Here is a 14,578-nt window from a genome sequence, read left to right on the forward strand (position 1 = left end):
CATTCTGGCGTCCTGGCCGAGCCCTGGTGCTGGTACCGCGGAACTGAGCACGCGTGGGGGAGTCGCAGGGGGCCCAGCAGGGGCTGCGCTGGCCATGGCCCACCGGAAGCCTAAATAGCACTCACACCCGTTTAACAAATGCGAACCTAGGTACTCAGGGTACAGCAGGGAGCAAAACAGACTGTCCCTGAGCTTATTTTTCCAAGGTGGGGGTTAGCCTGTTTCCTGCACCCATACTCTGTGGCCTGCCTCCCCACTAGAGGCCAGAGAAGTTAAAAAGATCTCTAGAGCCCAAGTGCCTGGGGTCTAATCCCAGCTCTGCTACTATCGTGCTGTGTGACCGTAAGCAAGTTATATCACCTCTCTGAACCTCGGTTTCCTTGTGCGTACAATGGGCACGAGAATGCCTCCTCTGAGCTGGGGTTTAAATGAGAGAGTAAGTCAGAGCCCAGACAGTACCTGGCACAGAGTAAGCCACCCACAAAGGCTGGATGCTGCTGTGACGATGCCAGCCCTCCTTGCCTGTCCTCAGAGTCCGGGAAAATGCCTTGTGTGGGTCTGGTGATGGTCAAATGTGACACATGAGGAAGCTTACTTTTGAATGGTGGGGACAGAATATGGGGACATATGATAAATTAATTACTGAAGGTGATGAACCACAGAAGACTACGCTGAGCGAAAGAATATGTCCCCCAAAGAGGACATATTGTCTGACTCCATTTTTATGCAGTTCTAGAACAGGAAAAACTAACCCATGGTGGGAAAAATCAGAACGATGCTTGCTATCTCTGGGAGACGGAGGTGGGGATTCACTTGCGTACCCCACTTCGGAAATGTTCTTGGTCTTTGCCTATCTTCTGGTAGGTGTGGACCCATCATAAATAGGACTTCTTGAAGATGTCGCTTGAGGGAAGGGGTGGCAACTGATTTAGGTTGGGCTTTAATCTGGATGACAGAGTCCTTTACCAAGCAGAATGAAATTCAAGCAGAGAAAGAGAAGCCACAGGACGTGACCAGAAGCCAACGGAACCAGAAGGGAAAGGAGGAGATGCTGCCATGTGCGTGGCCTTGTGATGGGAAAGCCAAGGAGCCCCAAGGAGCCCCAAGGATCGCCAGCAGCCAGCCCAGAATGCTACAGTCTCTCGGAAGAAAGCATCACCTTGCGACACTTCGATTTCGGACTTTTCCTAGCCTCAAAACCACGAGCCAAAAATTCCCATTGTTTAAGCCAATCCATTGCATGGTATTTGTTTTAGAAGATGGGAAACCAAAACAGTGCCTGAGGAGACTTTCTGGGGTACACATAATAATCTATATCTTGATAGGAGCTTGGGGTTATCATTGGTGTGGGTATTTATTAAAACTCACCAAATAGCACAGTCAAATATTGTGTGTCCCATCGTGTATAAATTTTACCTCAAAATAAACGAAAAAGAACTGCACATAAATATTGAACTCTAGTTAATGACCCACATGCTCAAGTATTTAGGGGAAGTATACTGTTGTCTGCAATTTTCTTTGAAATGCATGCAAAATAAATCAGATGGATTGCAGGATGGATGGATATAAAAGTGACAAAGGAAGTAGAGTAAGATGTTAAAAGAATTTGGGTGGTAGCCATAAGGGTGCTTGTAAAATTTTTAACTTCTCCATATATTAAAAATTTTTCATAATAAAATGCTGGGATCCCAGAGAGTGAGGGAATACTAGGTAGGTGTCAGAAGAGGCTCAGAGGAGCTGACAGCTAAGTTGAGACTTGAATTGCAGTGTCAGGTATGAAAGAGCCAGGGTCAGCCTCCAGGCAGAGGGAAGAGCAGGTGCAAAGACCCTGAGGCAGGAAAGAGCTTGGCTCATTTGTGAAGCAGGAGGAAGCCAGTGCAGCTAGTAAGCACCAAGAGGGAGGAAGTTGAGGGTAGGTGGTACAGACTTTTGGAGGCCATCATAAGGGTTTGGATGTTAAATGCAGGGGAGGGTTCTCGAAGTGCTGGAAGTATGAGACTGATGTGATCTGGTTTGGGATTTAAGTGGCCTGACTGACTGCTTTGTAGAGAACAGATCACAGAAGGGCAAATAAAGAAGGAGGGCCTCTGGCATTGATATGGGGGTCACAGTGGATTTGGTAGGTGCAGAAGAGAGCGAGAGGTTTTTGGGTTTAGGTCATATTTTTGAAGGGCAAGAGGGGAATGAGGGAAAGAGGGGCATCAAGAATGTTTGGCTTGAGCCCTTGAGTGGACAGCACTGCAGTTTACCTCAGTGAGGGAGAGCAGGCTCATGGGGGACATCAAGGCTCCTGCTTTGGCCACGTGAAGTCTGAGATGAGACTTCAGGCATTCAAAGGGGATGCTGAGTAGGTGGTTGGACATAAAAAGACTGATGCATAGTGGAAGTCACATGCAAACAACTGGCTTTGAAGCCATGGGGCTGGATGAGGTTGCCCAGGGAGAGAGTGCAGACAGGGGAGAAGGCTGAGATGAGGCTGGGATACCCCAACATTTAGAAGAGGGGAGGAGATTGCCAAGAACAGGCAGTGATGGAGCTAACTGGGGTGTCGCAGTGGCAGTAGGAGAGAGCCTTCCAGAAGGAGGAAATGGGTGACCATGCCAGGTGCTGCTGGGAGGTCAGGAGGGATGAAGATGGCAACAGAGGCCAATGGTGACCTCAACGAGAGAGCTCTGCCCGTGGAGGGAGGAGGAGGAAACAGGAACGGTGGCTCACCGGAAGAAAGGGGTCATGGTGAGAAGATGATGCAGCTGCAGCCATGCCTTCTGAGAAATGTGGTTGTGAAGAGGAGTGGGGCACAGCTGGGGGCTGGAGGGGATGTAGGGCCACCAGGGGGTTTTAGTTAGGCCAGGAGACTGTCTGCATGTCCATGGGAGTGGGGAAAGGACAAGGGAAAAGACAGAGAGCAAGATCTCAGGAACAGCCAAGAAGGATGCAAGGCAACCCGCCAAGCACAGCGCTCTTGTCCTGGGCCCAGAGTTTCCGCCCGGGCCATGAGGCAGCCCTGGGTGCTGGTGTGTGCTGAGTGGGCGGCCCCCCGGAGCGTCAGTTCATCTCTCATTACAGGCACAAGGAGGCCTGGGAGAGGACCAAGTGGGCTCCCTGTTGTCCTCGCACAGTCTTCATGGGGGAGGAAAGGTGCTGCCCGCTATCACTACACCAAGGGGCCTGGCATGTCTGCAGGAGGAGAGAGGGAAGTCCCCCAGCATGTCTGCCCATTTTGGGGGAGCACGTGGGGGTGGGGGGTGCTCTACTTCTGGCCCCAAAGAGCCTCCCTCAGGGGGAGAGAGAGGACTGGGTGCGGGAGCAGTGCACGTCGTGGGCCCTGCTTGCTTAACGGAGCGTGTGAGGTGCCCAGCGGACAAGAGGCCCCCCGGGGCACAGGGAGCCCCGTGCGCAGCCGGGCGCCAGGGACGCACGCTTTCCATCTCGCTCTATCCAGTGGCATCTGAATTTCATTCCTGGCCCTTTGAGTTCTTTCAGAGGCAAAACAGAAAGCCTTTCCTTGAGGCGAACTTTTGTCTTTCGCTTTGGAAACCAGAGCATCCCCTTTGCTCCAAAGAAGAATAGGATATAAAGGATAGAATGTCAGCAGAAGATTACATGAAAAGGATAATTAAACAGAAGCCCCACATTAGAAGCCATTTAGAAGGGAAATTAGGCAGCTTTTGCTTCCACCCCGTCTTTGAAGGATGTTCTGTAGATGGGGAGCTGGAATTGTTGGTTTATAAATACGCATCGGAACCAACCTGTATCGCCCATTGTTTCGCCTTCACATTAAAAGCAGTGGCTTAGCCAAGCCGACAGCCTGCTCTGTGGAGGCATAAACCCCTTTGCAGACGGAGAGATTAAGAGAGAGACACGTTCTGGATAATAAGACTAATTAATAATTTCCACCTCTAAGGCACTGTGGCTCAGGCAGCCTCTTCCTTCCTCTGTCTCCCTGAGTTTGGACAGCCTGGTCCTCCACACGCTGAAGGACAGGCATGGGCGGGCCGGGCCAGGTCGGACGTGGTTCCCCATTACAGCCCAGGCAGAGAGCAGAGGGGCGGGGGCTGGGGGCACACAGGGCGCGCAGGGTCTAATTCATTTAACCTTACCTCCCGCCCAGGACTGCGGCGCAAATTAGCGAAGTTTTTTTGCTACTAGCATTTTGCCACTGGGGAGGCAGAGGAGAGGGGGCCCTACTTAGGGGCCCCTCACAACCATACCCACCTCCCCACAGAGTAAAAGAAGCTGGGAGTAGTCGTAGCATGGTCAGGCCAGCTGTCCCTACTTCCTGGGGACCAGGCGCTCTTTGTGTGTTGGGGCAATTCATCTACCCAATGACCCAATGACGTTTTATGCCTATCTGACAGAAGAAGACACGAAGACTCACTGGGCTGGGGCACATGGCTGAATGCAAACCTTGGACTTGACGGACCACCCACCCTTCATGGGCCCAGACGGAAGCCGGGAGGAAGCTTTTCCTGATGCCTGAAGCCCCCCCACCCGCAGTACCCCCCTTGTTTACAAGGAGGGGGTAGGGGGCCTAAACTCCCCTGAGAGCTCTGGTGGCCTGAGCAGCCAGGGGCTGCCTGGCTGCTCCCACCCCGAGGTGCCCCCCAAAAGCCACCTGATCTGCTTTCCTGGATGTTACCCTGACCCTACAGAAGGGGTGACATAGGGATCTGGATAAGTAAGGCAAACTTCTGGAAAATGCCCACTGACTTTCCTTAGGATAATGGCTGCTTTGGGGGAAACACCACATTTTCTGAAGGCTTTAGGTGGGTACAGCAGTGGCTTTGGCACCGTAAATTGCAATCAGGCAAAGACGTCTAAGAAGGAGATAATATCAACCCTGCTGTGCAGCCTTGGCAAGGATCCTGAAATCTTAATGGAATGGAGCTATTTTTTGCATAGCATTGTAAATTTCTAGTGTCTACCTTATCTTCTCATTGTGTTATTCAAGGGACATTAAATGGAGAAAGATGGGGAAGCTACCAGCGAGAGGAAAGCTGGTGCAAGAATGCAGTTCAGGAATTATCTGGCTGATATCACAATTCATTTTCGGGTTCTCCTTTCCACAACCTGCCCCCTCCCTGGTCGCCAGAGGGCTCCCCTGCTCACAGGCTGCCTGCTGGGTTTCCCCCCAGAGGAAGGGCCTTTTGGATGGCTTTGGTTTAACGACCCTGTCCTGTGACCTTCCGGACATGGGTTCCTTCACTTTGCCGTGTCTGTCCTTCTCCCTGGAATGTCTCCCTCTCCTCTCGCTGACCTGGCCCCTGCTTGGTGTTCCCAATCTCCTCTGAGCCTGAGAGGAGGCGGGGGCAGTGCAGGTCTCTCCTTGTGCTCCCCGCAGATCACCCAGCTGGCCCGGGCCCAGGACAGCTGTCCCAAGAGCTTTCTTCCTGGGGACCCCGTGTGGGCCTTTGAGAGCTGAGACCTCGGGCAGCAGCAAGTCTGCCTGGCAGCTGTCCCCCATGGCCCGCCCCTGCCTCGTGTCACACAGGGTTTGGAAGAAATCCTGGCCCCCTTTTTCTCATCCTTCAGCTCATGCTTCCCTCTTTCTCTAGGAAGCCTTCCCTGCCCACCTCAGCCTGTTCTGAGTTCCCCTCTCTGAATGTGTCACCTCTGCCAGATCCATCTACTGGGCACAGAGTTCTGGGTCAGAAGTGACTTTGAGGCTGCAGGATCTGTCACCTCTAGCTCCATGCAGGGTCCTCTCCAAACACTCAGGGATCTGCAGATGATGCTGTAATTAATTATTAGAATTCACTGGCCAAACAGCCACTGGGGAGGTCCTCTCCCCAGGCACTGATGAGCTTTGTGAGGGCACGACAGGGACGGGAGTGTCCCTGGAGTCCCACAAGGAGCAGGCTAGATCGGTGGCCCCTGCAGAAAGCTGCCTGAGAATGCTCACAGGTCAGCTCAGGTGTGGCAGCCAAGTGGAATGGACTAAAGAGAACCACATCAGGCCCCAGAAGCGGAGGCTCTGGGTGGGGTCACTTGGACTTTCGGACCAGGGAATGGCTGGCCCTCTCTGGCCTTTGGCATTGGGACCCTGTCCTAAAGAGTTTGCACATCCTGGCACCACCAAGCTGCTTTTCCTACTCTCACTGCCACTGCACTTCCTCAGGCCTGCCCACTCTGGCTGGGGAGCTCCTAGAAGAGGGGATCATACCTGTCTAAAGGGCTTGGGCTAGGGCTCAGCAGGGCTGGGTCCAGGTGTATTTGGCAGTCCCCATTCTCTGTGGCCCTCTGTTTTCTGCTAAAAACCAAACTGACTTCAGCCCAGCCCTGCCTCCCTTCCTGAACTGCTGGGAGGAGCAAAACATGCTGACCTTGGCGTCCTTGACTGAGGGCCCAGGGGCTGCCCAGTTCCAGGGCTCTGGCTTCCTACAGCCTTGCACAGCGGAGAGTCACTTGTCTAAAGGCCTCTGCTCCAAAACCTCCCATCCACGGCAGGTGCCAGGCCCTCCGTTCCTAGTGGCTGAGGGTAAGACATGGCGCTTGTAAGACAGAAGACGCAGGGCTGGGCCGAGCTCTCAGCTTTCCTAGTCCTAATGGCCCTGGTGTGGGTGCTCTGCCTGCGGGTGGGGTCTGGCAACCTGGGTGCCCTCCCCTTCCCGCCAACTTTGGTCCAGGAGCCAGGGACCCCTGGGGCACCAGCTCACTTCCTTCCCTGAACCACATGAGTCAAAACATCCCCACGGGAAGGCGGGTCAGCCCAGACGACTCCTCCTGCGGCTGAAGCCCCATGCGGAGCCGCATTTGGTGGGGAGCCCCTTGGAATCCCCCATCTCCATAACGCACAGAGTTGTTGAGGGGCTGCATACGGAGTGTGTTCCTTATGCTTTATTTCCCAGCCACTTCTACTTTACCCCGATGAAACATAAAAGCAGTTACTGAGCAAAAAGCCTCAGGTATTTTTTATGAAGCTATAATATTCTCCATTTTAAAAAAAGATTAAAAAAAGACAGAAAGATAGGATGCCGAGCTGTCTTATGTGCCTTGGGGATGGGCGGCTGGTGAGGCGTCAGCTTCACCAGGACGGGGCCGAAGACGGAGGAGAGAAGGGGTATGCTGCTGGTGCAGTGGGGGCCACCCCGCGGGGACTCCTGTCCCTTCACGGGGGGGGGACAACAGGACAGCTGCAGGGCAGGGTCTGGGTGGAGTGAAGTGGATGGTGGGGGATGTGCTGGGTTGCCAGAGAGAGCGGATCATCCTCCCCATGATTTCAGGACTGTCTGGGCTGCCGAGGCATGTTTAGGGCCACAGGCAGGGGCAGGGGCCACGGCGCGGGGAAGGCCACGGAATAGGGCCTGTGTGGTCCTGGCCAGCTCGTGCTTCAAGAGGGTGGCTGCTCCTGTCACCATGGCCTGGTGGTGAACAGGGGATGTGAGTGCATGGTGGGGAGAGAGGGACTCACAAAAGCTCTCTGGGTTTCGGGGTACTGCCTTACAGAACCCCCATCCAGCTGGAGCGCTCGCCCCATGCCAGGACCTGGATGCACTTGGCAGCCCTTATTTAATGTATATTTAATCTTTTTATGCATGATATTTAATTTATCATTCTTATATGCACGATATTTAACGTATATTTAATTCCCACCACTGCCCCATGCAGTTGGTGCCGCTATCATTCCCATTTTACTAACGAGAAAACTGAGACTCAGAAACAACGTAACTCGCCCAGAGTCATGTGGCTGGTGAGTGCCGTAATTCCAACCTGCCAATTTCATATCTAGACAGCACCCCAAACAGAGGGCCCCAGGACCCGGGGTGCCCGAGGGGGGGGCCGGGTGACAGCCTTCCTGGGGCGGCGCAGGGCCAGGCCACGGTCCCAGGACTCGAGCAGGCTGGGGCTCCACACGACCAACCTCTCCCCTTTCTCTCTTCAGGGATGGGATGAGCCCCAGGGCCCTTCCCAGGAAGCAGCCCTGCTGGCGCCCTGGTCCTGGCCCCCAGAACTGGGAGACAATGACTTTGCCATGTGGGGTCTCCCAGTGTGTGGCACTTCGATGCGGCAGCCATGCCCCCTGTGGGCCCACCCATCTGCTCAGGTCAGGAAATCGCATTTTCTGGAAAACTGGACAGGGCTCCCCCTCCCCGCAGGGACCCACCAGTCTGCACCCACACCACAGATGCCCGGGCCGGGGGAGAACCCGAGAGGCGCCACTCCCCTGGGGCGTCCAGCGTCCCTTCCTGTGCATTTGCCACTTCGGGGAAGCTTCCAGGACAGGGTGGGCGGGACGCTGGGCCGGGGACTCAGGGCCTGCCACTGCCTTTGACGTGGTTCTAACTCCCACGTTCCTGGGGGCAGCAGGGCTAGCAGAGGCGGGAAGGGAGGGCGAGGGGGCGCAGGGCCTGGCAGCTCTTCCCTGCAGGCTGTGTGACCTGGGACCTGGGGCCCGAGTGCCCTGTCTCCGAGCTCCCCACCTACGAAGGGGTGGTGAGGATGCCAGCACAGGAGGCAACCAAGTGTGCTGATGGGATCCGGGACTGGGAGCCGGGTCCCACATCTGCTCTCCACTAACTGGATGACGGAGGGATTTCGGGGGCCCCCGGTGTCCTCACAGGTGAGGTGGGGCTGTGCCATGACGCTTTGGGCGGGGGCGGACACTCACTCTGCAGAGCTGAGCCACCACCTGCTGGGGAGCCTGTGACTTTCAGGCAGGACTAGGACCCAGCCGCTTGGACTCTGAATCCAGTGCTCCCCCAGCAGTCCCAGAACACCCCCGAGGTCCAGCGTCCACCAGGCTCCAGGGGCTTCAGAGCCGTGGCACCCCTGCTTTCCTGGCAGCAGCACCCCCAGCCCCGGGCTCCTCCCCAGCGCCACACCCAGCAGTCAGGCGGCCCCAGCCCGGCCCCGGCAGACATACTGGGAACACCCCCTGCTCCACTCGAGCACAGAAAACATTCATTAAGCATTTTAGAGGACAAGGGCAAAAAGAAAAACAGTCATTAGAAGCAGAAATAGTTTCCAAATGAACCATAAAAAATCTGCTGGGAAGTGTGGTCTGAAGTGGGGGCTGATGCAACCACCCACAGGCTGGAACTTGGAGGTGGGGGGTCCCCAGAGAAGAGGACAAGATGGGGCAGGGGGCCCTGGGTCTCCCTGATGCCCATTCACAGCCACCATTAGAATATCACACCAGGGGAGGCGAGAAGGAGGTGGGAAGGGGCTGCTCTGCCTCGCCTGCCCACCCCCCACCCCGGAGCAGGGTGCCTGCTGGAGGCCACCCCTGTAAGTGCCGTGATGTCGGGGTAGCCTGGAGAGAGGCGGGAAGGGACTGGCACACTGACCCATCAGGCACTGACACCCTGACCCCACAAGCCAGGTGACCTGGGGCTGTCCCTGCCCTCTCTGGGCTTCCAGCCACCAGAGAAGTGAGCTCAGCTTGGGGTCACTTTCTGCTGCATGGGCCCAGAGCAACCCAGGACCTCGAGGACCCACCCTGGGCAGGAGGGACCCACCGGCCATGCACCCACAGACTAAATGGGCTTCAGTGCCCCCATCCCCTGGGGGCTTCTGCTCCCTGGCTTGTCTCCTTGCTCACATCCTAATAAAATATTTATTGGCAACAAAGAGAGGGGAAAAGAGAGAGAAAAGCAAAGTGGGATAGACAGCGCCCTCCCGAGAGCCAAATGGGCCTGATGCTTTGAGGAGCCGGTCAGCTCAGCATCCCTCTTGTCCCCTGAGTCTTGCTCTCCATGTCCCAGGGCCTGAGAAGCTTGTCGCTCCCTGTCCCGGGGCAGCCGAGAAACCAACGAGCCAGTTCCTTTCTGGCTGTGGTGGGGGTGAGGCTCCGAGCTGGGCACTGGGGGGAGACAGATGACTAGGGGTCCCTCCCTCAGGAGTGGACAGGTGGGTGGGGGAGCGGCCGGGCCTGGAAGAGGCCCCTGCTGAGCCCCGGGCCTTGGAGGGGCAGCAGGGAGGGACTCAGAGGCTGGGAGTCTGCTGTGGGCTGCCGGGAGCTGAGGGCCGCGGGGCTGGCATGGTGGGGGGTGGGACTGCTCCTCAGGGGACTTTCCTGCATCCTGAAGCCCCCCTCCTCTCTCACAGGCACCTGAGGTGGTGGGAGCATGTGGGGGACGTGGCCCTGTGTTTGCTCGTTCCCCCCCTGCCCCCTGGTGCAGCTCGCTGGTGCTTAGAGGAGCAGGTTGGCACCTTTGGAATGGGCCTGTGTTTGGGGGCCACCTCCTTGCTCAGCCCCGGTCATTGCCCCTGCCCTGCCCCTGCCCTGCTCCTGCCCTGACCCTTCCCTCCTGCCCTGACCCTGCCCTGACACCTGCCCTTCTGCCCTGACACCTGCCCTGACACTTGCCCTCCTGCCCTGACACCTGCCCTGACCCTGCCCTGATACCTGCCCTGACTCCTGCCCTTCTGCCCTGACACCTGCCCTGACACTTGCCCTCCTGCCCTGACACCTGCCCTGACCCTGCCCTGACACCTGCCCTGACCCTGCCCTCCTGCCCTGACACCTGCCCTGACCCTGCCCTCCTGCCCTGACACCTGCCCTGACCCTGCCCTGACACCTGCCCTCCTGCCCTGACACCTGCCCTGACCCTGCCCTGACCCTGCCCTGACACCTGCCCTGACCCTGCCCTCCTGCCCTGACACCTGGCCTGACCCTGCCCTCCTGCCCGGTACTGCTTCTTGATAATTGGTGTCAGACACAGACTCAGGTAGTTTCTATCTGGGCCAGTGTCATGCAGCTTCTTTCCTACTTAACATCAAAGAAATTAAACCTGGCTGTACTGCCACTACCCTGGGGGTGCAACCAGCAACAGGAACAGGCCCTGAGCCCAGCGGCTGCCCTCTTAGTTCTACGAGTGAGCACAGTGCAAACTGCTTTGGCCTTAGCTCCCTAACCTCCTACGGTCTGGCAGACTGGGGGCACAGGGAACCCACCCCTGGGTATATCCCTGCTTTGTTGCCAGAGTTCCCAGAAACCAGAGTGATCCTTGAGGATGCAAAGGAGAGAGAGTGCAGTGACACATCCCCTGGGACTCAGGAGAGAAAATGAAGAGGACCCTGATGGACCATGGAGAAAGCAGTTTCTGTGATCCTGGCCTTTGGGGAGACTCTGGCTTCCTTGCCAGCTGGAAGGAAACAACCCAGACGCCCATGAATCACAGCCCGAACATCTCCTGCATACGGAGCCAGGGAATCGCAGCAGGGGGTGGGGTGCGGGGTCCGTGGCCCAGGACCCCTCCTGCTTTTGGCCCAGCAGAGGGGGGAAGGGGCCCCCTGGCTCCAGGGCTGCTGTGGATGGAATGCAATCTGGGAAGCCATGAGTTCAGGCCCGTGGCTGCCCACTGGTGTCTGATTCCAGGAAAGTAGATTTAGTGGAATGAAGAAGCCAAGAGAGCGTGATGGAATGAGGGGAGGCGGGCAGCGAGGAGAGGAAACTGCGGCGAAAGGCAGAGAGCCGGGGCTGCAGGAGAGGGCATGCTGGCAGGAGGGCAGCTTCCAGGGGTGCTGCTCCCACAGGCGGGCAATGGAGGGGCCGTGCTAGAGAGAGAGCATGACGGGCTGGGGGAGGGGGCCTGCGGCTGGTTGGCATGAAAACTGCAAGGAGAAAAGCCCAAAGCAGACCCAAGAGTGTGGGAGGACCGAGAGGAGGTGGCAAGGGCTGCAGGCTGCTCAGCAGCCAGAGTTTGACCTTGGGGACGCAGGGACAGGACTGACGCCACCAGAACTCTGCACCCAAGATGGACCCCCACTCTGTAGCTGGGGCGTGGGGGGGTGGTGCAGAGAAACCCGGTGATCAATCGTGCACTGCCTTTGGTTTTGTTCTTATTAACAAAATGCCCAGGGGAGCCTGCGTGAGCGCGCCCACCTCCCTCTGAAGGAAACGGGCCTGCATAGTTAGAAGCCAGGTGTTCCCTCTCCGCCTGGAAGGAGACAGAGCCAGGAGACGGGGCCCAGGCCAGGGCCCGGCAGCGGGTCTGCAGACCAGCGCCTGCTCGGACAGGCTCAGGCCACATGTGCTAATGGACTTGTGGAACCACAAGCAATTATTTCTGGGAACTGCGAGGGAACGGAGAGGGCTTGAGCCTAGGGACCGGGTGCAGCCAGTGGCCGGGGATGTCCAGGCCCGGCCTCGGCCTCCACCCCAGGCAGCCCTGGCCCGCGGACGCCTACGAGGCCCCCGTGCCGGGACCAGACGGCGGCTGCTCCACATCCCCTGAATGCACGCCCTTGGGGTGTGCGGCTCCTCCTGTGCCTCGGGTCCCCGCCCCTTCAGGCACCCCATCTCGGAGAGAACCCCAAACCACCGAGGCCCAGGGCCTTACTGACTTGCACAATAGCGGGTGCAGCCAGCGGGACCCAGGGAAGGAGAGTGATTCCTGGGTAACGGCAGTAGGAGGAAGTTGGGGTGACCCACCGGGAATGGGTCCCACAAGGAGCAGCTGCAGCTCAGAGGACATGCTTTTGGAAAGGACCCAGGTCCAGCCTGACGATGGATCCCGCAGAGCTCCCAGTTCTCACAGGGCCCTTCCCGCACGCAGCGGCAGCATCGGCCATGGGATCAGTGGGGCAAGACAGCTGGCGGTGCGCCACCCAGCAGCAGGAGGCTGGGGTGGGGGGCTTGCACCCACCCACACCCCCCTCAGCGAGCACCAAGACTGTGCACCTACACCCCGGCCCAGCCACCTGGCCGGCTGGCCTCCTGGCCCGGGAACGCCTGTGGGCAGCTCCCAGGCCACCGCCTTCCCCATCCTGCTGCCTGGCAGATGTCACCCATCGATTTGCAGCTCCTCCTGCTGAGCCGGAGGCCCTCCTCTCGGAACAACCGTGCCAATCCATCCCCACCGCGGTGGGCGCGCGCCGGAAGCCTGTCTTCCAACCAACCCACGAGAGCAGACGAGTCTGCGGCTGGTGCTCAGCCTGCCTGCCCACCCTCACCGAAAGGAAACCCAGGCACCCTGCGAGCTCAAAGACCCCCGCCACGGGCTCGCCGCCCCGTCCTGCCCCCCGCCAGCCCGGGACGGCTGCCAAGCCGACGCCCGCTAGGAACGCACGCAGGACACCTGGGCTGGAGCCAGGTCCCGCACGGAGCCCCTCACCCCGCAGCTCCCTCCGCAGACCCTTCCCCAGCACGGTTACGGCAGGAGAATCCAGTCCCAGCACCTACCTGAAGGAGCCAGTAGCACCTCCGGTGGAAGGTGGGGATGATGGAGGAATGGACATAGCAGCCGTACAAGCACTAGGGAGAGAGGAAAAACGAGAATTCAGTTGGAAAGAGGGAAGGAAGGAAGGAAGGAAGACGGCGCAGCAGAGAAGGAGCAAGAAAGGGCCACAGACACTGCCACAAGACCCGCGTGGCCGAGGGACCCTCTGCGTCTGGCTCCAGGACCGAGAAGGAGGCTCGGGGATGTTGGGGGGCGCCGGAGGCGGGGTCAGACGCCGATGCCCAGCTGGGCTCTGCAGCCCTTCTTGGGCCATTGAGGCATCTGAGCACCCGGCGAAAGCCCGGGACCAGGAAAATGCACAGACGTATAAATTGTGCTGATAGCTTTAGGGCCTTGAAGTTGCTCCGAAGTTAATTGAGGGAGTGTAGGAGAAGCCCAGTGAAGGACTGTGAGCTGACGAAATTGACTAAAATATATTCGAACACATCCAGAGCTACCCTGGCAAAGGAAGTCCACACCAGGCAAGGAAGTTCCTGGCCGATGGGCCCGCCGATGCAATTGGGGATGTGGGTGACACTCATAGGATTTACCTCCTGAGTCTTTTGTACATCCCCATTTAAAAATATATACAGTTTGTTTATTCATGTGTGTGTGTGTTTTAATTAAGATAAATGCATTTTTTTTTGCAGGTGAATCTGATCTTGAGAAACAGATCAAATTAGACAGTCAAATTAGGGAATAAGGTGGGAATTCAAATTTGGGAATGGCATGTGGGGCGGACTATGAGGCAGGACCATTCTTACGTGGCCCATCACCGAGACCCAGACCCACGGAGCTGGGGGGTGGGGTGGCGCAGGGCTGGCTGGCTCGTGGGGACTCTCTGGGCACCATGGGCACTGAGGGGTGGGCTTGCTGGCAGAGATTGGGGAAAAGGGGTCTAATGAGAAGAACACTCATCAGGCCCCTCTCACAACAGAACTCGGGGAACCCGAGCACAAGGCAGGGCCCCCCCAAAGGCAAAGCATCAATATGGAGGGGAAAGTCTCGAGGTAAAAAATGACCAAGACACAGATTAAAGCCGAGGTCAGAGTCTTTCCTTTTTGGGGGCCTTGACTTCCAAATTGGAGGGACCGCCCTCCAATCCCTTTCAGAGTTCCCCAGGCGTCCCAAAGCACAAGTTCTAGAAGGAGTGGGGCAGAGAGCGGAGGCACAGCCAACTAAGTCTTGCAGGACACAAGTTTGAAAGGCCTTCACGTTCACCCATCATCCCTTATTTTAGTCTCCCTGCGGTCCCCAACCACTCCCCGCCCCCCCAACACTCGAGAGAGAAATGACCAACAGCTCTGGATTTAAACTTTTCTTTAGATGTTATTTACACCCCCCAAAAGACCAACTGCAACTTGGTTAGACTAGGGGTCCGTTTGAACCCTGTCTGTTTGATTAGCAGGGTTGAA

At 57.3% G+C, this 14,578-nt stretch overlaps 1 protein-coding gene across 15 annotated transcripts in view; it reads right to left on the reverse strand.

Moving 5' to 3' along the window:
• Positions 1-14,578, reverse strand: part of CAMTA1 (calmodulin binding transcription activator 1) — a 964,086-nt gene that overhangs the window by 251,443 nt on the left and 698,065 nt on the right. For 13 of the 15 annotated variants that reach the window (XM_077151442.1, XM_077151449.1, XM_077151441.1 and 10 more), the window contains one exon: positions 13,127-13,198. The exons of the other annotated variants lie outside the window; for them this stretch is intronic. In XM_077151442.1, the coding sequence (XP_077007557.1) occupies positions 13,127-13,198 (72 nt within the window). The remainder of the gene's footprint in view (positions 1-13,126; positions 13,199-14,578) is intronic. 15 annotated transcript variants of the gene reach the window in all.

This window comes from Tamandua tetradactyla, chromosome 2 (genome assembly GCF_023851605.1).
Source record: "Tamandua tetradactyla isolate mTamTet1 chromosome 2, mTamTet1.pri, whole genome shotgun sequence".
Taxonomy (NCBI): domain Eukaryota; kingdom Metazoa; phylum Chordata; class Mammalia; order Pilosa; family Myrmecophagidae; genus Tamandua; species Tamandua tetradactyla.